Below are 21522 nucleotides of genomic sequence, written 5' to 3'. Positions count from 1 at the left end.
AAAATGTCCCCCCACCACCTATGCCAACCTCCCCTCATCCTCCTTGGCATCCCCAACCCCGCCCCCCCACTGCCCACTAATCTCTCTGTTCTGCCCAATTTTATTGTAAATGTTTCTTGGGCATTGTCTCTCCTCACGGTCTCCACGTCCGCTGCCTAATTTAGGCCTCGTCATCTCTCCCTGGTCTCTGGCCTCAGCCTTGTCCCCCTAATCCAACCCTGCTGGCAGGAGAGCCCAGTAATAGAAACGCCTGATGAGGCAGATGCTATCAGCACCCCCACCTCACAGGTGAAGCAACTGAGGCCCAGAGTTTTGTTAAAAGGCAGGACTGGGGTTTCACATAAGGCAGTTTGGCTCCACACTCTTAAGCTCTTGACCAACATGCCAGGACAGTGGGCAAGAGTGCACAGTAGGGATTGGCTCATTCTGTGTGACCTCAGCTGAGCACACAGTAGGAACAATGCCTGGGAAACAGAATAAAGTCACTGAACCCTGTGCCTGTGTGTACCTGTATATGTACATGTGCATGCACATGGCGTGTCTCTCAGGAACCAGACTCAGCAGTGCACATGATAGGAACATACAGAAAACTTGGAGTACCTGCACACAGTATGACCAGCCCAGGGGCGGGAGAATGAGTGGCGCCAGGACAGGCACCCGGGGACATCTGGGACCCCAGGGCAGGCAGGTAGCATTTGGAGGCCCTGTGGTCAGTAGTGGGACTACAGGTGAATTCTGGGATGGCACTCACAGCTCATGGAGCTCAGCCAGAGGCTGGGTGATGGGTCACTGTGGCAAGCTCCAGCCCCAGCTGTCCTAAGCATGGAAGGTGGGGTGCGACAGCCCCTGAACCCAAAGAATGACATGGGCCCTCCTCCGAGAATAGAGGTTTATTGGGAATGACTGTTCAAGGTTCTCAGTGCAGTGCCGCCCTCCTCTTGGAGGGACAGCAATCCAGTGTGTGGGCCCTGGAGGTCCCGGGAGACCAGGGAGGCCACAGGCACAGCAGCAGGCGGTGGGGGAGCAGCCCCCTCGGGGCCCCGCAGCCCAGCTCCGGGGGCCCTGTGGTCCTCAGGTGTCTGCGGGCGAGCTGGAAGCGTCCTGCGGCAGGCAGCGCCGGTGCCTGAGCACCGTCTTGTCCTCCTCCTGCGGAACAGGAGCCCCCACACGTCACACAGAGCAGGGCCCGGGACAGGTCACTCCGCACAACCCCCCGGGGCCGGGCAGCTCCTCTCACCATCTCAGAGGCGGTGCTGGGGCTGGCACCCTCGGGGGAGCCCCCTTCGTCCCGTGAGCAGTCGGGTCCTGCGTCCTCCTCGTACTCCGTCAGGCAATCTGACTCCTCCCCTGGAATTCGGGGAGCAGCGTGACAGTGAGGGGACATCCCAATGACCCCGGGCCTGGCCCCGCCTCTGGAAGCGCCCTCACCATCAGCACAGCCATCAGAAACATAGCTGGTGGGGGGCTCTATCCGGGACACGATCTCCGCCAAGTCAGTGAAGCCAGAACTGGGGAAGGCCAGCACCTGGGGGGACAGGGGTGAGGTCTCAGAGGCTCCGTGGTGTCCTGGGGACTGTGCCTTGGGGACACGTCCTGAGGAGAGTTCTCTGGTCGGAGGAGCTCAGAGAAACCCAGGGAGTCTGGAGTCATCTGAGGTTTGGGAGACCCAGAGGGGCTGGGGGGTCCCCGGCTTACGTCTGCACGGCGGCTCTCAATCAGGTCAGCAGACCGCCGGTCTGTGAGCATCTTCTCAATGACGTCGCCCCGGCTCCAGCCCCCAAACACAGCCTTCCCGTACTGGTAGCCCACATCCTGCAGGAAGAAGGGGACTGGGGCCATCCACGCTGCAACTCCCCCAGATGCTCCCCGCCTGGTCCGCTTGCTTAGCCCCACGTTGCCTGCCCCTGGCCTGGCCCCTCAAAAGCTGCTGCTTCGGGAAACTAGCATCGAGGCTAACCGTATTTTGGAGTCAGCCGTATGTAGCACTCTTGGCCCATGTCCTCCATCCTGTGCCCCTGCCAGACATTACCGATCCATCACCTCATGCTCTTTCCCACTCATCCCCATGCAGTGGGCCAAGTACCAAATGGCTTGAGATGGTGGTGGCAACCTTATTTCAAGTTCTCCAAATGTGCAGTCTATTTGTGGGTATCGCCAGCTCCCATACCCAGAACAGACACCACTAATCCACCAGGGCACACTGTCCCCGTCAGCCCTGAAAGAGCATCAGACATGTTGTACCCAGGTCTCTGGGCAGCAGCTAACGATCCGTTTTAGGTGGCACGGGCTATGGCACATTCTTCAGGGCCAGTGGCACATGACACACACACTGCTCCTTCCCTCGCTTACCTGTGGCAGGCATTACTAGTTGATCACTGTCCCCATGCCCACCAATGCAGAAATCTCTACACAGTGCTTCAGGTAGTGCAGCTGGCACATACACAGCTTAGTTCATACACAGCATGTGGGCAGCGTGTTCCATTGCCACGTCAATACAGACATCACTAACTGATTACTGTTCTATTCCCCACAGTTCCCAGTTGGGAACCGTTCCCCTCATGTTGCTCTGGGCGTTCAGTAGTAAAGCTCTGCCGGCCCCGCAATGATACCAGGCCACTCCCACCCACTCACATAGATCTGGTCGAACTTCCCGAAGTCCATGGTCTTGAAGCAGTCGATGGGGGGGCGCAGGTACTCGCAGTAGGAGCTGGACTTGACAACCTCCAGCTGGCGTACGCAGGACACGTAGGCCAGACGGGACTGAATCTCAGCCATGTCTGGAACCTTGATCTTATCCGTCCAAGGGTTTAGCCGCTTCCACAGCAGCCACCAGCCAGACAGGCTGTCCCCGTAGGTGCTGAGGTCTGTCTCATCCTGGCTCCCGACGTCAATGGCAATGACTGTCTTGGCACCCATGCTGCGGGCGATGTCCGCTGTGGGGCCAGGGGGTCAGCGGGTGGCTCCCCACCAGGGCCCAGAGCAGAAAAGTTCAACCCAGTCCCACAGACACCATCATGCAATGTCACGCAAAACCCATGCAAACTGCATGTTGGCATGCAAATGGCATGGAACGTGATGCCCATGATGAGGAGAAGACAGGGTCAGATGGCGGAGCTTTTAGAGGTGAGGAACCACGCCAGAGGGATGTAGGGGTTGGAGACAGAGGGATAAAATTGCTGGGGAAAAGGCAGGACAGAGAAGTGGGAGGAGAGTGAGGTAGAGAGACAGAGCCATAAGGACACCTAGAGACGGAGATGCAAGAAGTGAAGACGGCAGGAGACGGGCCGCAGAGAGAAATGCAGGGAAGCAGAATTAGCAAGAGGTTTGGGGAGGAGAAAGAGATCAAGAGTTAGAGAAATGGAAGAAGAGAGAGTCTGGGGCTGTGACAAGGGACAGAGAGCCAAGAACAGGAAGGCAGAACAGAGGAGGTGATGGGGAGGGGCCCGGCAGGGAGGGTGGTGTGTCCGTGGGTCCATGTGGCCCACTGAGGGGCCCTGAGTGGGTCTGGGGAAACCTGGGGGGACAGGGACAGGGTCCTATAACCACACTCAGCCCAGAAAAACAGAGTCTCTGTCAGACTTTCCACGTGTCCCTCAGGAGCTGGTGTGTAAGTCTGAGTGTGCACGCCCACGGTAGGTATCCCTGCTGTCTGTGTGCGTCTCCGGTCCACGTGTCTCTGTGAGCACACACACCTCTGGGCATGTCTGTATCCATTTAAGTCATCATGCACCTAGATCAGCGTCTGTGTGTCCTGTACGCCCGAGTACGCCTATCCACCTACGGGCTTACACACACGTGAAGGTGTGTGGTTATGTTAGTGCAGGTATGTGTACAGAGCGCCTATACAAGAGTTGGCAATTTTTTTCTGGAAATGGCCAGCAAGAAAATAATTTCAGCTTTGCAGGCCACATGGTCTGTGTCACAACTACCCAACTGTGCTATTATGGCAAAAAAGCAGCCACAAACAATGAGTAAATGACTGGGTGTGATTAAGCCCTGGCGTACAGGATTGCAAGTGTGTGTGTGCAGCCAGTGAAGGTGTCTACTTGTGCATGCACGTGTCCGGGCATGTAAAATTTTAAATTGCAAACCTGCCTGCCTCTTATCTGCACACAAGTCAGAGGGTGTGAAAAGATGCTTGACTTGGTCTCGCAGGTGCCCCCCCACCTCAGTGTGTACGCTTATGCACGTCTTAGGAAGCATGAGGGTGAGTGTGGACAGACTGGCGTGAGAGCACGTGTACCCAATTTCATTAATGCATGTGTTTTTATCTGTGCACATGCAGCTAACCTGGCGCACACGAGTACCCTACCTGCCATCTGAGCATCTATGACAATGTGCATGTGAGCAGATGCATGTTAAGATGTCCCGTTCGATCCCATGTCCGGTGCTGTGTGTACATGTCTGTGTGCATTCATCTGCATCTTACATATGGGTACACTTTCCACCTGCACATTCCTGTCCTCGGCTCATCCACGTATCTGCTTGTGCATCTAAGTGTGTGTGTGTGTGTGTGTGTGTCCAGAGCCCTGCACCGGTCTGCTTGCACACACGTCCTCCTGGGCGCCTGTCTGCATGTGTGCCTGTGAATGGGCCCACTCGCTCACTAGTTGCCTGTGTGCATGTGTGAGCACATGAGCGAGCGGGCAGCCACTTGCCTGGCAGGTTGTTGATGTAGCCGCCGTCCATGAGGAGGTGCCCGTCCTTGGGGTCGCACAGCGGGGGCAGGTAGCCCGAGAGCGTCATGCTGGCGCGCACGTATCGCCATAGGGAGCCTGCCCAGTGGGACACACAGACACAGACACGCACAGACACTCTCAGACACGCTCAGAGGCCCGGCCAGCCCGGTGGGCTCGCTGACCTGGCACGTTGTTGACGTAGCACCCGTCCACCAGCAGGTGCCCGTCCTTGGGGTCGCAGAGCGGGGGCAGGTAGGGGCAGTAGGAGGCACTGGCCCGGACGTAGCGCCACACGCAGCCTGCAGGGATGGCGTGAGCGGGTGAGGTGCCCGACTATTTCCCGGTCCCCACCCTGAGGACAGACCTACCTGGGACCTCTGGGGCATTAGTGGGTGATGGTTAGTGCTGGCAATCAGGTCAGGATGGACGGTCACTCGTGTTAACAGTGTCCCAGACACGTGGCTGCCCTGCCTGCCCCCCTCCCCACGTGGCCACAGATGCTGTGGGGCCAGCCAGGGGCACCCACCGTCTTTGTGAACACGCATGGCCGAGGCAGTGATGTCCGTAGTCACGTTGAAGTATGGCAGCCACAGGTCCTATGAGGACGAGGACCAAGGTTGGGGAGGAGCGGGGGACACGTGTGGACGGGGCAGGGACAGGGCAGGGGTGGGAGAGGGTGCACCTCAATCTGCTTGTCCTGGAAGACGCGGTGGATGCTGCGGTTGAAGGCTGACCCCGTGAACATGGACGTGGCGGGGTAGGTGAGGTCCAGCATGGGCTCCAGCACGGAAGTCATGCTCTAGGGGCAAGGGGGGCAGCTGGGGTGAAACAGGAGTCACCTGGGTCACTAACAGGTGGTCACTAAGAATGCCAACTGCTCAAGCTGCGGACTGGGGGCTGAGGTCGCTAGCCAAATGTGTGCGGTCATCCGAAGTCCGGAAGGGACTCCGTTAAGCGTCCACAAATTAAATGAGGAAAAGGTTGGCAGAAACCCAGAAGCTCCCATGGGATCGTTTTAGGGTGCTTCTGGGGTGGGGAGCCCCCCCACACACACCTTGGCCCACTCTCGGGCCCGCTGCTTAGTTCGGCTGGCGCTTCGCTCTTCGGCATATAGGGCCCCAATGAAGGAGCCGATAGAAGTGCCACCCACTAGGTCGACAGGGACCCCCGCCTCTTCTAGTGCCTTCAGCACCCCAATGTGTGAGCAGCCCCTGCAAGAAGAGGAGCCCTGGTGACCCGCTGGGAATCCCTTTGGCTGCACCCCCAGGAGAGGCCCTTCTCCAACTCCCCCACTGACCCCTATGGGATCTCACCCCGTAAGCTCCACCCCCGGGCCACACCCCCTCACCTGGCTCCGCCCCCTCCCAGCACCAGGGCGATGGTGTTGCCGGTGAGCACCCGCGCCAGGCGGGAGAAGTCGCTGTGCCGGTCCACGCGCCTGGAGAACACCTTCTCATACAGCTCGTGCTGGGATGAGGACAGAGGCGACCCTTAAGAACGGGGTGCAGAGGGAGCATCGGGATGCCGCAGGGCGGCAGGCCCCTAAGCCACGCCCCCCGTAGCCGCACCCCGCTAAGTCCGCTAAGTCCGAGGAGGGACCTTTTCCTTGGACCCCGCCCTCACCAGTTTGGCGGGACTGCGACGCGAGAAGAGGCGGCGGGGACAGCGCAGGTGCAGGTGCCCCGAGCACCAGCTGCGCATGTTGAGCCACTCCACGGTGCGCGCGGGGCCCGGGCCCTCCTCCCGGTGCAGCAGGACCAGCTGCTTGAGGGCGCGCACGGCCGTGTTCTCCAGCATCTGCTCCAGCTGCCGGAGAGCCGAGGGCGGTGTCACCAATCACCAGTCGTTTCCTCCTCGACTGGGGCCCCTAAGATTTAGCCTCGCCCCACAGTGAGGGTGTATGTGGCACTGGTGCAAGCACAGGAGGGGAGGGGGCGGCCCGGGAGTGGGGTCCCTGGGGACGGTCTCCAGACCTGGCCCAGCGTGGGCTCCTGGTCGCCCAGGCCCACGATGAGGATGCAGTCAGCCTGGCGCAGGCAGCGCACCGTCCAGGGCGTCAGTGAGGAGTCTGTCTGGTAGAGCACAATGCGGTGGGTGTCCTCCTGCTGGGCCAGCCATCCCGACAGCCGAAACTCTTGGATGCTGGGTGGGGGTGGGGCGGGGAGAATCATCTGGAGCTGGTCAGAGACCATTACAAGGCCACTGCTGAGGGGGAGGGACTAAACACCTAGGCTCCCACACACACCCCTCCAGGGCGGATTCATTCCACTAACTAGATAGGGGGGAGCATGTTCCTCAGCCCACAGCCTAGATCTGAAATTGCAGCTGAAAGAATCCTAGACTCAAGTTCATTCCTCACACCCACCCCCTGCACCCCAACACACACCTGTCCAGTGCGGAGGCGCCCAGGCGTGCCCGGATGATGTCACTGTTGAGGAGGAGGGTGGGGCCTGAGGATGGGTAAGTAAGAGAGGTTAGGAGCCCAGGTCAACAGAGCTGGGGCCTCTCCCAGAATAGAACACCCCCCACCCCACTCCCGTGGCCCTGTTCTGCCCCAGCCCCCATGGACCCGCGGGGCATCTCCACTCATTGGCCAGTGCCCCACCCACACGCGCCTTGCCCCGCAGATCCGACTGACCGATGGCTTGCAAAGCATGCTGCAGCTCCAGTGTGAAGGCCACCATGGGCACCTCCGCACACACAGGCAGGACTGCTACCGTGGCCAGGTTGCTGGCTGGGTTGGTGAGTTCCGAGTGAGGGGGGACGCCCAGTCCCGAGCCTGCTGAGACCCCAAAGGATGAAATCTGCTGTGCAGCCGTGTCCCGAGAGGGAGCCCTCCTCCTCCTTCTCAGAAACCCCTGCCCCGTGTCCCGCAGCTGAGGCTCAGTGAGGCCACAGTGAAGATCCTGGGCCACACGTGACAGGACTTGGCCACCCATCCTTCCATTTTGGCTCCCATGTCCTCAGTGGCCCTCACTACGCACATCGCGGCCTCTGATTCCCACAGGACCTGCAGGCACCCATGGTGCCCGCCTATGCTGGCCTGGGTGCCCTGTCCACTGAAGAGACTTGAACACAAAACTAAGCAGAAACAAATACACCTCTGGCCCATCTACTGCTTCCCAGCGTCTCCACTAACACCTCACACTCTCCCTAACCGCCAGGGTGCGGAGCCTCGCACGGCTTCCAGCCGCTTCCCACACACTCTGAACGGCTCCTATGCCTTTCCAGGGCCCCTCGCCCCTGTGCGACTTGCCCCGGCCGTTTCTCCCCATCAGTCGCTGTCCTCCTCCAAGTATTTCAAAACCACCAAACCCTGTGTGCAGAACCTTCAAAGTTCTCTTCAATGTCCGGCCCCACCTCATTTATCAAGTCTCAGCTCTCTGTCCTCTGAAAAGCTGGTCACCCTCAATCAAGACCCTGTTTGTTGTCTTCACGGTGCTTGTCTGATGTTTTGCCTATGGCTGTAAACCGCTCTAGGGCCTGCTGTGCACTCTCCCACGCCCATGCTGGGCAGTGCCTCGCACCACTAGGTGCTACTGGAATATGCCTTTTCCTTTTGTTGTTCCCTCACCGGAAGAGTGAAGATATTTTTCCCATTGATTTTTAGAGAGAGTGGAAAAGAGGGTGTGGGAGGGGGAGGGAGGGAGAGGGAGAGGGAGAGAGAGAGAGAGAGAGAGACAGAGAGATTGGTTGCCTCCTGCTCTTGTCCTGATGAGGGCGGGGGATTGAACTGCAAGTCGGGGACCGATGCTCTCACCGCTGAGCAAACTGGCCAGAGCACAGACGCCTTTCCTGGAGCATCAGCAGAGAGGCTCTTGGAAGCTCAGCATCTTAACGGCCCAGCCCCAAGGCTGCCCAAGCACCACCTCCAGGATGGCGCGAGCATTTGTATACAGTACAGTTCAGGGCTGTGGCGGAGGGGGCACCTGACCGTGGGCATGAGGCAATTCTCGGCCACTGCTCACCACTGCCGCCACCCGGGAGGGGGGCGGGGGGCAGGAGTCAAAGCTGATGGGGCAGAAGGCCCTGGGGTAAAAGGGCGGCAAAGGGGCTGCCAGTCTCAGTTCCATATTTCCATACAACTCAAATCCGACTCCATGGGAATCACACCTCCCAGCTGCTGGCAACGTCAGAGGCCCCTTCTCCACATGCCCCGGGGCCCAAACACCACCCCAGGAACCCATTTCCCAGCATACCCTCTCCTCCATCCTTCAGCCAAGTCCTGCCGCCTAGAAAGAGGCTCACCCCTAAAACTCTGCCCCCTCAACAGAATGACATTTTAGATTCCATAGCAAGTAGCCCGAGTCTAACTCCGTTCCCGGCAGGCCGGACCCTCCCTCCCTGCCTCCCTCCCGCAGGGCCGGAGCTCCAAGCCCCCCTTCTGCAAACGCCCAGAGCTGGCCTTGGTTTCCCAGCACGCCCTGGGCCAGGGCGCTCTCCCGGCAAGTCCCAGGTGTCTACGACATCCCCGCAGCATCCAGGGCACCTGCCGGAGCGCACCTGGGAAAGGTCCTTGCAGCTGCTGCAAATTCCCCAGAATTTTCTGGCTCAGCAGGTGAATGAGGCGGGTCACGACCTGGAGCGTTGAGATCGGCGGTCCAGCGGGACTGGAGGGGCCGCAGTGCGGGCCCATCTTCCCCCGCGTTCCCGGCCCCCCTCCAAGAGTCCCGCCGACACTCCCCACCCACCTCCAAACCTTAGGCCCGGCCCCCCGGCCCCCCTCCCCCCATCAGCCGGCCCGTTAGGAAGCCAGCCCCCAGCCCCCAGCTCCCAGCCCGCAGCCCACGGAGGCGCACCTGCGGGTACCGGCGCTTGATGTGGCCCAGGGTGCCCTCGGGGAGCTTGGCCAGCTCCGTGTCGCGCACCGCGTGCACCGTGGTGGCGCGCGGCTGCCGCGTCAGCGCCTCCACCTGGGGGACCCGCGCGTGACCGAGCTGCTCGGGCGGGAGGCTCCGAACGGGGAGGACGGGGGAGGGGGGGCCAGGGGGCAGGGCCGCTCTGCTCAGCCCCCCAGACGCGGTGGCAGGAACCAGCCTCGCTGCCCGTTAGCCCGGGGGAGGGAGTGCAGGGACCCGGGCGGGTCCGCGGCGGGAGGGCTGGGGGCAGGTCAGCGCCATCCCGATGGGTTCCCCACCCCCGCCCGCGGACAGGCGCCGGGAAAAATGGACCCGGCGAGGTCACGGTGTGCCCCACCCGGGCACATTACCCGGACGGTGTGGGGGGGGGGGGGGCGGGAGAACACCGGACGGGGAGGGGTCAGAGGCCAGGGGCGTGGCCGCGCTCACCACTCCGACCAGGTCCCCGCGGCCGTACTCGCCCACCAGCTCCTTCTTGCCGCTGCCGCGCTGGATGACGCTGCGCAGCCGCCCGTTGAGCACGATGTAGGTGCAGTCGGAGCGGTCGCCCTGCCTGGGTGGGGTGCGCGTCATGCGGGCTCCAGCCGGTCGGAGGCCGGGCCGGGCTGCGGGGCGGGAGGGGGGGGGGGCGGGGCGGCACCTGTACAGCGCGCGTCCGGCCTCCACGGCGGTCCAGTCGATGGCGAAGTCCATCTGGCGCACGAAGGGGGACATCCTCGCCGCCACCGTGTGCGCGGCACTCAGCACCACACTGGGCTGTGCGCGGATGATCCTGCAGAGGCAGGACGGGGAGTAGGGGCCGGGTGTCCTGGGGCTGCCCTGAGGGAGGGCCGGGCGGGTGATGGCTGGGAGGTGGGGCTGGAGGGGCCCAAAGCCCCCCTGTTCAGGTGTAAGCCTTGGGGGGGTGGTTTCTCCCTGGCAGAAGGGAATCAGGGCCCCCCAACACAGGGCCCGGTCGTACTCATAGAAGTCGCTCTTGGAGATCCGCAGGAAAGTGCAGTCCCGCTGGGCTCGCAGCGTGAAGATGAGGGGCTCCCCGGTGAGCACAGCCAGCTGCCCAACCAGCTCGCCCGGCTGTGCTACGAACAGGCACACGTCCTCAGCCTTGTCGATCATGCGCTGGTAGACGTGCAGGCAGCCCCAGAGCACAAAGTGCAGGCTCACATCCTACGGGCAGGCACCAGGAGATGGGCACAGGGCCAACACTTCCACCCCAACTCAGGTCAGTTCACCCACCGGAAGCGGAGGAGGGGGTGAAGGCTTTGCATAGCTCAGCTGATACACACACACACACACACACACACACACACATATACCTATCTCCATATTATTCAGCTCCCAGGGCAGACATTGCTAATGGATCACCAAACTCTTAAGCCCAGATTATGGCCCATGAATTCTTTCCAACACAGCCAGCAAGAGGCTGCAAGCATTGGCTACGTAGGGGGTGTGGCTTCAATCCTCTTTGCTCTTCTGGGCAATTGGATAGCCGCAGGGAAGAATAAAGTTGGATCCTCACCTTACACCATATCAAAATGGATTAAAAACATGAATGTAAGAATTAAAACTATAAAACTCTTCAAAGAAAATACAGGGATCCATTTTCATGACCTTGAATTTGATAATGGATTTTTGTTGCATAAGCAACAAAATAAAACTTTTGAACTTTAAAAGACATTATCAAGAAAGTAAATGGACAAGTCACAGTACGGGAGAACATATTTGCAAGTCATATGGCCTACTAAGGGTCTTGAATTCAGAATATATAAAGAAATCTTATAACTCAATAATAAAACAAATAACCCAATTTAAAAATGGACAAAGGATCTGAATATAAGAGAGAGAAGCATATGAAAAGATCATGACTCATTAGGGAAATGCAAATCAAAACCAAAATGAGATGCCACTTCACACTCACTAGGAGAGCTAGGATCAAAAAAGGTTAAAGAGAATGTGGAGAAACCAGAACCTCGTACAGCAGGTGGGCGGGGAGAGGACAGGGTGCAGCCACTGGAAAACGGTCTGAGAGAGTTCAAAGCAGAGCTGCCGTATGACCCAGCCGTTTGACTCCTAGGTATCTACCCAACAGAAATGAAACTCATGTCCACATGGACACGTGTGCGTAAGTGTCCATAGCAGCATTATGCATCATACCCAAGAGGGAGAAAATAACCCACATGTACATCACCAGAGGAATGGATCAGCAAAAGGCTGAATGTCCACACAGTGAAACATTATTCGGACATAAAAAGGAGAGACGCACTAACACGTGCTTCAGCAGGACTGAACCTTGCAAACATGATGCTCAGTTGGAAGCCCACAGAGCATGTGATCCCATGTATATGAAGTGTCCAGAACAGGCCAATGGATAGAAGTAAGACTAGAGCTGTTTAGGGCATGGGGTGGGTGGGTGCGTGAGGAGGCAGGAGACTGACAGCTACAGTGCATGGGATTTCTTTTCAAGGTGACAGAAACGTTCTAAAATGGACTGTGCAACTCTGTGAATAAACTAAAAACCACCGAAGCACACTCTTTAAATGGGTGGATGATATCTCAATAAAACTATCACCAAAAATAAAAAATCCCGTTCCCCGTCCCTTGTTCCCCTCCATGCCTGCTGACATCCTTGGTTTCTAGAAAACGACGCATTACTTCTCACCCAGCAAGTACTTGGCACAAGCGTTCCCTCTGCTCAGAATGCTCTTTCCTCCCCTTACACTTCCCTCCCTCCCACCTTCCTTCTTAGCTGCAGGTCACGTCCTCAGAGATGCTGCCCCCCTGAGCCAGAGGCTGTAGGGCCGAGAACAGCTCCTTCTATCTATGCACTAAGCACATAGGATCTTACGTCCTCTGAATGGAACGTCCATCAGAACTGTGGGCTTCGCAGGGGCAGAGGCCTGGTTTTTCCGCCTCTGCAGCTGCTACACGGGGCCTGGGACATCTGTCCAGCAGGACCTGAGACACAGCAAACACTAAGTACGAAGAGGTGCCCCCCTCCTTCCTCTGTGGTTGGCCTGCTCCCTGGACACCTCCCTTTTCCAACCTTTGATAAACAAGGAAGTGAAACTACAGATATGGACAGATTTCTTCTTCCCCCAACACAGCAACCTGTCTGGCACCTCACAAAGCTCCAGCGAGCACCAAAACACTGCAAGGACCCCTGGGAGGGCCACCCCGGAGACACACACGCGCTGGAACCGCCTAAGACAATTTCTGGCTGGGTCTGGGATGTGAATGGACGTGACTGACATGAGGCTGCCATTTGCCACCAGGTCGGGAAGCAAGTTTCTCTATCGCAGGACTCCTCAGAGCCATGAATATGCTAACGCTGTTCAATGGACTTCCACAAAGAGATAAAGCAGCCGGCGTTTCCCAAACCTATTGGCCACGGACCCCTGGTGGTGCAGGTGTGTCATGAAACACACTTTGAGAAATATCTGTGCAAAGCAGAGTTCTCAGCCTTGGCGTTACTGACATTTTAGGCTGGATCATTCTGCTGGGGGGCTGTCCTGTGTGTTCTCGCATGCCGGGCCTCTAACCATTAGACGCCAGGAGCACCCTCCCAAGTCAATAAAAAACGCCTCTACATTACCAGATGTCTGCTGAGGGCAACGTTCTCCCAGGTGGAAGGCCATCAGTGTGACATTTCAGAGAGAGGCACAGTCACATCCCTAACAAAGCTCCTGAGATCCTGAGAAAACCCCGAGCGATCTGTTAGCATCCACGGCTGCATTGAGCCCAACAGGGTCTCCCAGGTCAGCAGGGCCCAAGTGCCCCCGCAGGAGCCATGGTAGGACCGCACTTTCTCAGCTCATTCCCCAAAACCACAAACAGCTGGCAAAAGCATCACCCAACTCCCTCTGCAGAAAGGAGCCCAACCCGGCAGTAAGCAGCTTGGGGCGACAGCTGCATCAGCCAGCCAACAGGCCAGGCGCCCCACATTCCGCCCAAGCAGTGCTCAGTCTCAGTACCTATGCCATGCTGCCCTCTGTGTCACCCTGAGCTGCTGCTCCACACCCTTCCCTGGGCTTATCACCCTTGCAACCCTTAGGCAGCTCCGACTATTTCCTCTTTCATGCTGGTGGCAGTTACTGCAATACTTCCATCCCACAGATGAGGAAGCAGAGAATTTCCTAGATGACTTGCCCAAGGTCACACAGGGCATCTGGCCAGAGTCCGGGTTTTAGTCTAGCCCCTCCCTCCAGAACCCCCTTCCTGTGCTTCCTGATATGAGATCACGGCCTCAGTGCCCCCAAACGGAGACTAGGGGGATTCATGGGGCAGTTTCCAAACCTCCAGGTGCTACCAGCAGGCACTGAAGTCCAGCTCCTGGGGCCAGTTCATGGCCTCTGGGTCCTGATTCCAATTTGTACACATTTATCAAGTGCCCAGCAGGGGCCAAAACCATCGGGTGTATTAAAGAACCAAAAGCTCAGAAAACAGGTTGCAGGAAAGGCCAAGGCAGGCAACAGATCTAGGGGCTGGGGTCTTAGAAAAAAGTGTTGGAGGTCAGAGACTGATTGGTCCAGAGCAAGCATGTTAAACTCAAAGGCTAACACGGGCCAAATAAACAAGGCCCATGGGCTGAAAGTTTGACATGCTTGGTCCAGAGGATAAGGGGTGCATGAGCTGGGGGTCAGTCGTAGGGTCCGAGGGTCAGGGACTGGAAATCACAGACTAAGAGTTCTACATGTGGGGTCAAAGAGCAAGGATCAGAGATCAGAGGGGTCTCAGGTCACAGTTGTATGTTTAAAGGTCAGGGGTCAGCCTTACCTGGTCCCCCTGGCGGGCGATGATGGTGCCGGCTTTGGCATGATGTAGCAAGACTCGGCTGTTCAGGAGGGAGGGGTCCTAGGGAGGGAGGGAGGTTGAGACTGGTCCAGCCAGGCCTCCCCTCCCCTCCACCTAGTCCCCCAGCTCCCGGGCCAAGGCCACCCACCTCAATCCGCATCAACTTGGCCAGCTCCCGCTTTGCCGCCTCAAAGATGCTACTGGTCTGGCGGCCCTGGTAGGGCCCGAAGGGGCAGCCACCGGTGGCTGACTCATCCTCACAGTAGCTGTACTCGCAGGCACCTGCCGGCTGCTCCCGGGGCTCCTGAGTGGGAGTCTACATGGGACAGGGCCTGTGACCTCCCTGCTCCCACCCAACTTTCCTCCTCAGGGGCCTCCGCCAGGGGAAGGACAGAGAGGGCAGGGCCTTACCCGGACAGGGACTACCTGGGGCCCCGCTGAAGCCTCTTCTTGCAGAGACACGGAAATCCGGCCACGCTCATATGCCATGTCGAAGTCTGAGCGGGGACCTCCCTGCAAGCCTGCAGTGGGCAGGGGACAATAAAAGCAACAGAGACAAGACTGACCACAACTGCCAACCCGTGCGATGTGACTAACCAATGACTGCCCTCCTCGATCCTCACGACAGTTGGGAGGGCATCATTCAATGAGCACCCATGAAAAAGTCAGCAGAAAGTGCTGCCAGTGTTTCCATTTGACAGATAAGAAAAATAAAGACTGGCCAGCCTGCATTCCAACCCAGAAGTCCGATGCCTCCCCCTCCCGGCCCAAGGCCCCAGACCTGAGATGTCCACTGGCATGGAGATGCAGCGGCTCAGCAGGGGGGCCGAGGGGGCTTCCAGGGATGTGGGCTTCACCAGGTCCCCTGAGGGAGACACGTGTTCAGGCTCCTACCATTGGGGGTGGGGAACTGAAGGGGCCTGGGGGGCAGTCAACTTAGAGTCCCTGGGGACTAGGAGACTAGGAAAGGTACTTCCAATGGGTCTACAGCGAGCATGTCAAACTCAAAGGCTAACACGGCCAAATAAATGAGCCATGTGGCCCGCAGGCCGCGAGTTTGACATGCTTGGTCTACAAAGCTGAGGCCACAGGTCCCTGGGGGACCAGCCAGGAGTCAGATCTGGGTTCCTAGCTAAGAGGCCACTGGGGCTCCAGCCTGGGTCATGTCAGGCACCTGCAGGTCCAGGCAGGGGGGCCCCAGTGGGGTCAGGTGGCCGGCCAGGGGCCTCCCGAGGCTCCTCCGTTGCCGAGGTGCTGCCAACACGCTTAGACCCTCGAACGGGGCTGGTGCGAGCCGGGAGGCCGGGGCTGGGGAAGAGGCGCAGGGGCTGGATCTCCTGGGGACAGAGAGCACCGTTATCGCAGATCCCGGGTGGCAGCGCCGCTGCACCTTCCAACCCACCCCGCACCCCGTGCTCTCTGAGCGACTCACATGGCTGAAGAGCTCATTGGTCAGACCCAGGTAGTTGTGGAGGGCCAGGAAGGTGACTCGCTGCAGCCTCACCATGATGATCTGCAGGGCGTGGTCAGCAAGGGGAGCCAGAAGAGGGCCAGGGCAGCAGAGGGGCCAAAGAAAGTTGAGAGGAAGCATTAAAGGGGTGGGGCCACAAGTGGGGAGGAGGCTGGGTGGAGCCAAGACCAAGGTTGGGAGCACTAAGGGGAGAGCAGAGCCACAGAGGCTCCAGTGAGGAACCCACATGAGGTGGCAGAAGCCTGGGAGATGGGTCAAGACAGCTAATGGGAGGAGTCGGGCAGCACAGAGGTCTGGCTGCTCAGGGCTAACAGCACAGCTGAGAGACTGCTGGGTCCCAGCCCGCGGGCGCCTGTGACGAGGGAGGGGTAAGGCCTGCTGACCTGCACCACCCGCACCAGGCTCTCGGGGTACTTGGTGAAAACTGCAGAGAAGGCCTCCACCGGCAGCCGCAGTACAGTGGAGTCTCGGGCTGCGCGGGCAGACACTGTACGCTGGGGGTGCTGGTGACCCTGGGGATGCAGGGATATGAGGAGAATCAAAGTCAGGGACTGAGAGTCCTCACTGCTTCCCCAGCTCTTCCTAACTCTAGTGCCTGGAGGAACCACCAGCAGCATCGGGAGACCGGGGCCTCTCCAACCCGGTCCACTGGGTGTGGCACTGAGCCCCAGCCGCCTTGCCACCCCAAACTGTCACTCACAGTGATGACATCCAGGATGCTCAGAAGGCTGTTGACACTGTCCCCGGGGACTACCTCCTTCACCACGCACTCCTTCCCATCCTGTAACACACGGGGTGGGAGTCAGGGCAGTGACCAGGGCTGCCAACCAGCATGCCATCCCCAACCACACCACTGGCCCTCACACTCACCCACCTGTGATCACTGATGCCCCGACCTCTGACCCCACCGGACCTTCTGACCAGCACCCACTTCTTGCCCATAACTAACTGCAACCACTGACCACCCCAGATACCCTCGGGCATCTGCTCCCAACTGCCTGCACATCTCCAGACCACCAGCCCTATGACCAACAGCAGTGCCTGTCCCCAGTGGCCACTGCATCACTGCTTGTCTCCCTGCATCCCCCTTCGGGCAGCACGTACAGGCCCTGGCAGGCAGAGCTCCAGCAGCCCGTCCTGCACCACATAGATGCTGGCATCTGGCTGGCCTGGCCGGAAGACATAGTCACCCTGGCTGAGCCGCTGGAAGATCATGTGCCGGCAGAGCTCCAGGAAGAGCGGCTTCTCGAAGTGGCCCAGCACCCTGTGGGATGGGGGAGGGGAGGAGGAATGCAGGTCAGGTCAGCACCCGGCTCTGCAGCCCCAGCCTGCACTCCGACACTGACCGGACGTTCTTCAGCATGTAGAGCACCTCGGAGGGCAGGTGGGAGTTGGCCAGGTCGCCCTCGGTCAGGTCAGCCTCCAGCACGGCAGGCGGGGGCTCCTTCCGCTGCAGTGTTGGGGTCTCTTTCTGGATGCGGAGGATCCTGGTGGGAGGAGAGAGGTATGGGGGCGAGCAGGGAGAAGGCACGGGCAGACCTGAGATCCCCATATACCCTTTCTCCTGAGTCACAGAGAACAGGGATCAGCAAATTCTGGCCTACTAGCCAAATCAGGCCCCCATTTCTTTTTTGTACGTAAAGTTTTAGTGGCACATAGGTACATTCATTCATCCATGTCCATGTTGTCTGGCTATTTTCATGCTACAACAGAGTTGAATAGTTATAGCAGAGCTGTATGTGGCCTGCACAGCCTAAGATGTTTACTACCTGGCCCTACACAGAAAAACCCTGAGATCACTCCTCCACTAGTCATAGGCCCCTGAGATGGACCCTCTAGTTAGACCCCTGGCATAGCTTCTAAGACACGGGCAGACTTTAGAAAAAACACCTGTTCATCATGGGATCCCTAACATAGTCCTTCCAGCAATCACACACCAGACTCCTGAGATAGCCCTTCTAGTGTAGGCAGACCCCTGGCATAACTTCCATTATATGAGGAGACTTCAGATACAGCCGTTCTGTTCTTTATAAGGTCCCTGAGCTAATCCTTCCTCCCAGGTCTCAGAGAACCCTGAGACAGCGCTCATTACATGTGGAGAATCCGGGTATAGCCTCTTTGCTATTCATAGTACTGCTCTGACAGCCTCCACACTGGTCACAAGATACCTGAGATAGACCCTAGTATGAGCAATTCCGAGTTAAACTCCATGATATAGGAAATCCAGATAGAGCTCCTCATCTGAACAGGGAGGCCCTTGGGCTAGCCCTTCCCCAGGTCAGATTTCTGAGATAGCCCTCTGATGGTCATGACAACATCAGGGCAGCTTTTCAAGGGTGTGAAGACACTGAGATGTGGAGACTTGAGATACGGTATCTGATCATGGAGAACTAGAGACAGCCCTCGCAAGCCACAGAAAGTCATGTGATAGGACATGTTGGCCATGGACAGCCCTGGGACAGACCTTCATATCTCATGAAGTGGATTCCATGATGTTAGGAGACCCCAGAGCCAGCTCACAACTTAAAAAGATCCCTGGAAGAGCCTTCCTCAGACCCTGAGGGCGTCCCTGCTAATGACAGGCACCCCTAAATGTCCTTCCTGTATTTCTCGTGCAAGAAGACTCTAGAGATAACTCCCAGGGAACACAATCCCTGACACAGCCTCCTTATGAGGGAAGAACTCCAAGGTAGGTGACATGGAGAGATGTTTTCTGAGGTAGCAAGTCTGCTCAGATAACCCGGGAGAACAGAGCCTACAGATAGCTCTTCCAGCTGAGAGAACCCCAACGCCGAACCCCTGTGTGAGGAGACCCATGAAACAGCCTACCTAGAAACCCCAGAGAGAGACCCCACAAGGTGTCAGAGATACTGACGGAAGAGCAAATAGCTCCTAGATAACCTCTAGGGAGAGGCGTCGCTGGGAGGGGAGTATCTCTGAGATAGCCTAGGGGGACGGCCTGTCTGGTGTGAGGCAGCTCAGGGATGGCCTCTCTGATGTGAAGACTCCCAAGATGGCCCACGGGGTAGAAAGAAACTGGAGACACATGGGCTGATCACTCAAATGGCCCATGAGGGCGCCCTGGAGCCAGGGGCACTCCGCACAGCCTTACTTCTTGGCAATGTTCAGCATCTTGAGTTTCTTCTTCATGCGTGGCCTGGAAGCGGCGGAGACGGAGGTGTCCACCAGGGAGGAAGTGGACTGTGACACCTAGCACAATTAAGGGGAAGAACAGTCAGCTGCTAGCTCAGACCCTGGGGACGAGGGGTGTCAGATGCCTAAGTCCTTAACCAAGGAGGAGGGGTTTACAGGAGTTGTGACTAAGTGAAGGGCAGGGCTTCTGCGTGGCCAGCGGGAGCCTGTTGGTCCTGGACTCACCTTCCGCATAATCTTCCGGCCATAGAAAAGCACTTTGTCCCTCTTCCGGAATCGGTACCGCGGGCCCTCCGGGGCGGGGGTTTCTAGGATCAGGGGAGAGGGGCACTCAGCTCTGCGCAGACGCCACGCGGCCAGAGGGGACACTGCGTGCAGACCCTAGCCGGTCCAATCCCGACTGCCTCCGGAACCGGCATTTCAGCTCCCCACAACGCAGCCTCCCCAGAGGGGCCCGCGGGGTCCTCACTCGGCACTCGAAGCCTCCGTACTAGCAGGAGGATGAGCACGGCAGTGACCAGCACGGCGACTCCGGCCCCGATCATCACGCCCAGCACCTGCGGGACGAATGGCACTGGCTGCGCATCGCAAACCCGCCCCACTGAGCCCTCCCCGGGGACCAGGACGTCCTGGACCCCATCCCACTGCGCTACGTCCACACCCGAGACGTTCACAGCGGCCCCTGTCTTCTGTGTCTCCATCTGCAGAATGGCACAGCGCGACTCCCCCCCAGGGCGGGGGTAGGAGGCGGCGCGACTCTTCCCGGCGGCTCTGCCGTCCGCGCGCGGTGCACGCCGGGAAATATAGTTCCGCCTGAACACACAGCCCAGTTCTTGCGGCCGCGCTGAGCACGTCGGGAGTTGTAGTCCCCGCGGAGCCTCGCAACCTTGGAGCTTTACCATTCTTGCATGCAGAGGGGCCTCCACCAGCTGTTTCTGGCGGGTCGACAGGTTTGGTAGCCAAGAGTCCTGGGAATCAAGAAGCAGGAGGAACCCGTCACTCTGGGCCCGCCCCTCCCCTGCCACAAGCCCCGCCCCTTCGTACCCGCAGCCTGGGTGGGGGAGAGCTAGAGGGGTGCAGCGGGGCCGAGGGGTGGGGCAAGTTGATCTCGGGTCGGCTAGGGAGTGAGGCGTGTCTCCGGTCCCGCCTGGCTCTCCACTTACGCACCTGGGCCGACCAGCCGCTCTACCTGTCCAACCCCCACCCTAGGGCCAAAGGGCTGCCGCCGGGCACCCACTATCAGCAACCAGCGCCCGGGTTCCCCAAGGGCACGGCTCCTTCACGCCGGCCTCTACCCTATGGGATTAATCCATCCTGACTCCCCGTGAAAACTAGAGCCTAAGCTAAGGGGTCGGGGAAGATGCCTGGCTCCTGGCTCAAGCCTGCCCTGGGGAAGGCCCAGGGGCTGGGGCGCGTGGGGGTGCTGCTGGGAGCTCCTACCCAAGGGTGAAGCATAGTAACCTCCATCTTGGGTAAAAACTGCTGTTTAAAAATTTAACCCTGCTATTCTGGCTTCTGTAAACACTTGCTTGCTTAAATAATAGGGAAAATAAGACCACTCCCATTCCAGAGAGGCCATAGACTGCCCCAGACAGAGCTGTCAGTGCTGGCGCCAGGCCAGGCCTTGAGATATGGTCTCACAGCTCTGTCCCAGCACACAGGCCTTCTTCCTCAGAAGGCCCGGAAGTCTCGTTCCAAATTTGAAAAACAAGGAGCTGAAAAACATATAAATAAGGGAGACTTCCACCATATTGGGCTCCAGAAATTGAGAAGCAAGAATTCCTCTGGGCCCGCTAGCGCTAGCGAAAATGACGAGGACTCCAAATAAATTGGGCTTGTTGATGAAGGCGTCTTCTGATTTACAATATAACGAGGGGTCTTGGATGGAGGGTGCCGAGGTCTTGGAAGGGTCCTGGGGCTCTGGGAGTGAGTGGGATCCCAGGACGTTACTGGCGGATGCTGGAGATCTGCCGTCACGTGATAGTAAACAGAGCATCCCTGGGACTAGATGCTGGCGGCATTGCTGGCGACGGCGGGATTACTGGGGACAGTGAAAAATCAGTGATTCTGAGGATGGAACTATTGCTGGGAAACCCGGGAGCTGGCGTGCATGTCCCTGGGGTCGTTCGGGCACGAGCGCGCCGGCTCCGTGGCAGATACGAGGAATGCTGGAATATTACTGCGACTTTTCCGAGAGGCTGCGAATGCTTCTGGCTTCGCTAGAGTATTAATGGGAGTTTAAGGTAATTGGATCCTTGAGACATTACCTGGAAGCTTCAGGGCGGGGTGGGTGGATGGGACTAGTCCCTCCCACTTTAGGGAACACCTGCCGGAAACCGGGGAATGAGCATCAGGAAGTCGGGGGCTTCCATTAGTCGGCGGAGGACATTGGGAAAGCCGAGGACTCGCTCACAACCCCCGGAGAGGGGGGTGGAAACCCGGACTCACCCGGAGGCCGCAGCCGGAATGCACTCTGCCAACGCCGCTGGAGTCGCCCCCCAGCGCGGCCCCTTTAAGTTATTTGCCGAAGGCGCTCGAAGCCCCGCCCCCCGCCGCTGGGAAGGCCGCG

At 58.6% G+C, this 21522-nt stretch overlaps 1 protein-coding gene across 7 annotated transcripts; it reads right to left on the bottom strand.

The window, feature by feature from the left end:
• Positions 1 to 875: 875 nt before the first annotated feature.
• On the bottom strand, positions 876 to 21447 carry PNPLA6 (patatin like phospholipase domain containing 6). Of its 7 annotated transcripts, XM_070416748.1 has the most exons (34): positions 21402 to 21447; positions 19853 to 19921; positions 19423 to 19510; positions 19179 to 19261; positions 18913 to 19010; positions 17147 to 17287; positions 16905 to 17064; positions 16501 to 16581; positions 16184 to 16312; positions 15762 to 15842; positions 15504 to 15666; positions 15111 to 15194; positions 14741 to 14850; positions 14478 to 14645; positions 14312 to 14389; positions 10500 to 10705; positions 10179 to 10310; positions 9968 to 10091; positions 9479 to 9592; positions 9183 to 9258; positions 7318 to 7461; positions 7066 to 7129; positions 6653 to 6821; positions 6303 to 6485; positions 6028 to 6146; positions 5734 to 5890; positions 5362 to 5478; positions 5206 to 5275; positions 4659 to 4775; positions 2632 to 2933; positions 1696 to 1812; positions 1429 to 1525; positions 1238 to 1347; positions 876 to 1146 (listed from the first exon to the last, which is right to left on the bottom strand). In XM_070416748.1, exons 2-34 carry the CDS (start codon positions 19853 to 19855, stop codon positions 1072 to 1074), a joined length of 3960 nt encoding a protein of 1319 aa, XP_070272849.1. In that variant the 5' UTR covers positions 19856 to 19921; positions 21402 to 21447; the 3' UTR covers positions 876 to 1071. The 7 variants fall into 7 exon arrangements, with proteins under 7 accessions (XP_070272849.1, XP_070272846.1, XP_070272848.1 ...); XM_070416745.1 differs by lacking the exons at positions 4659 to 4775; positions 19853 to 19921; positions 21402 to 21447 and adding an exon at positions 4862 to 4978 and having other exon boundaries at positions 19423 to 19799; XM_070416747.1 differs by lacking the exons at positions 19853 to 19921; positions 21402 to 21447 and having other exon boundaries at positions 14756 to 14850; positions 19423 to 19797.
• Between the last annotated feature and the right edge of the window lie 75 nt (positions 21448 to 21522).

This window comes from Myotis yumanensis, unplaced genomic scaffold, assembly GCF_028538775.1.
Source record: "Myotis yumanensis isolate MYYU_CA2020_CCGP unplaced genomic scaffold, mMyoYum1.0.hap1 SCAF_5, whole genome shotgun sequence".
Taxonomy (NCBI): domain Eukaryota; kingdom Metazoa; phylum Chordata; class Mammalia; order Chiroptera; family Vespertilionidae; genus Myotis; species Myotis yumanensis.
The sequence above is the reverse complement of the archived record's forward strand: the minus strand, read 5'-3'. Positions and strand labels throughout refer to the sequence as shown.

What these genes read in the sequence shown, in the direction of transcription:
- PNPLA6 (XM_070416745.1), bottom strand. Translation starts at nt 19,654, where the DNA reads ATGGAGACACAGAAGACAGGGGCCGCTGTGAACGTCTCGGGTGTGGAC. An exon ending in TCCAAGAGCGACTTCTATGA is followed by an intron (nt 10,311 to 10,499) that starts GTACGACCGGGC and finishes CTGCCTCTGCAG; the next exon opens with GATCATCCGCGCACAGCCCA. An exon ending in TTGAGAGCCGCCGTGCAGAC is followed by an intron (nt 1,526 to 1,695) that starts GTAAGCCGGGGA and finishes CTGTCCCCCCAG; the next exon opens with GTGCTGGCCTTCCCCAGTTC.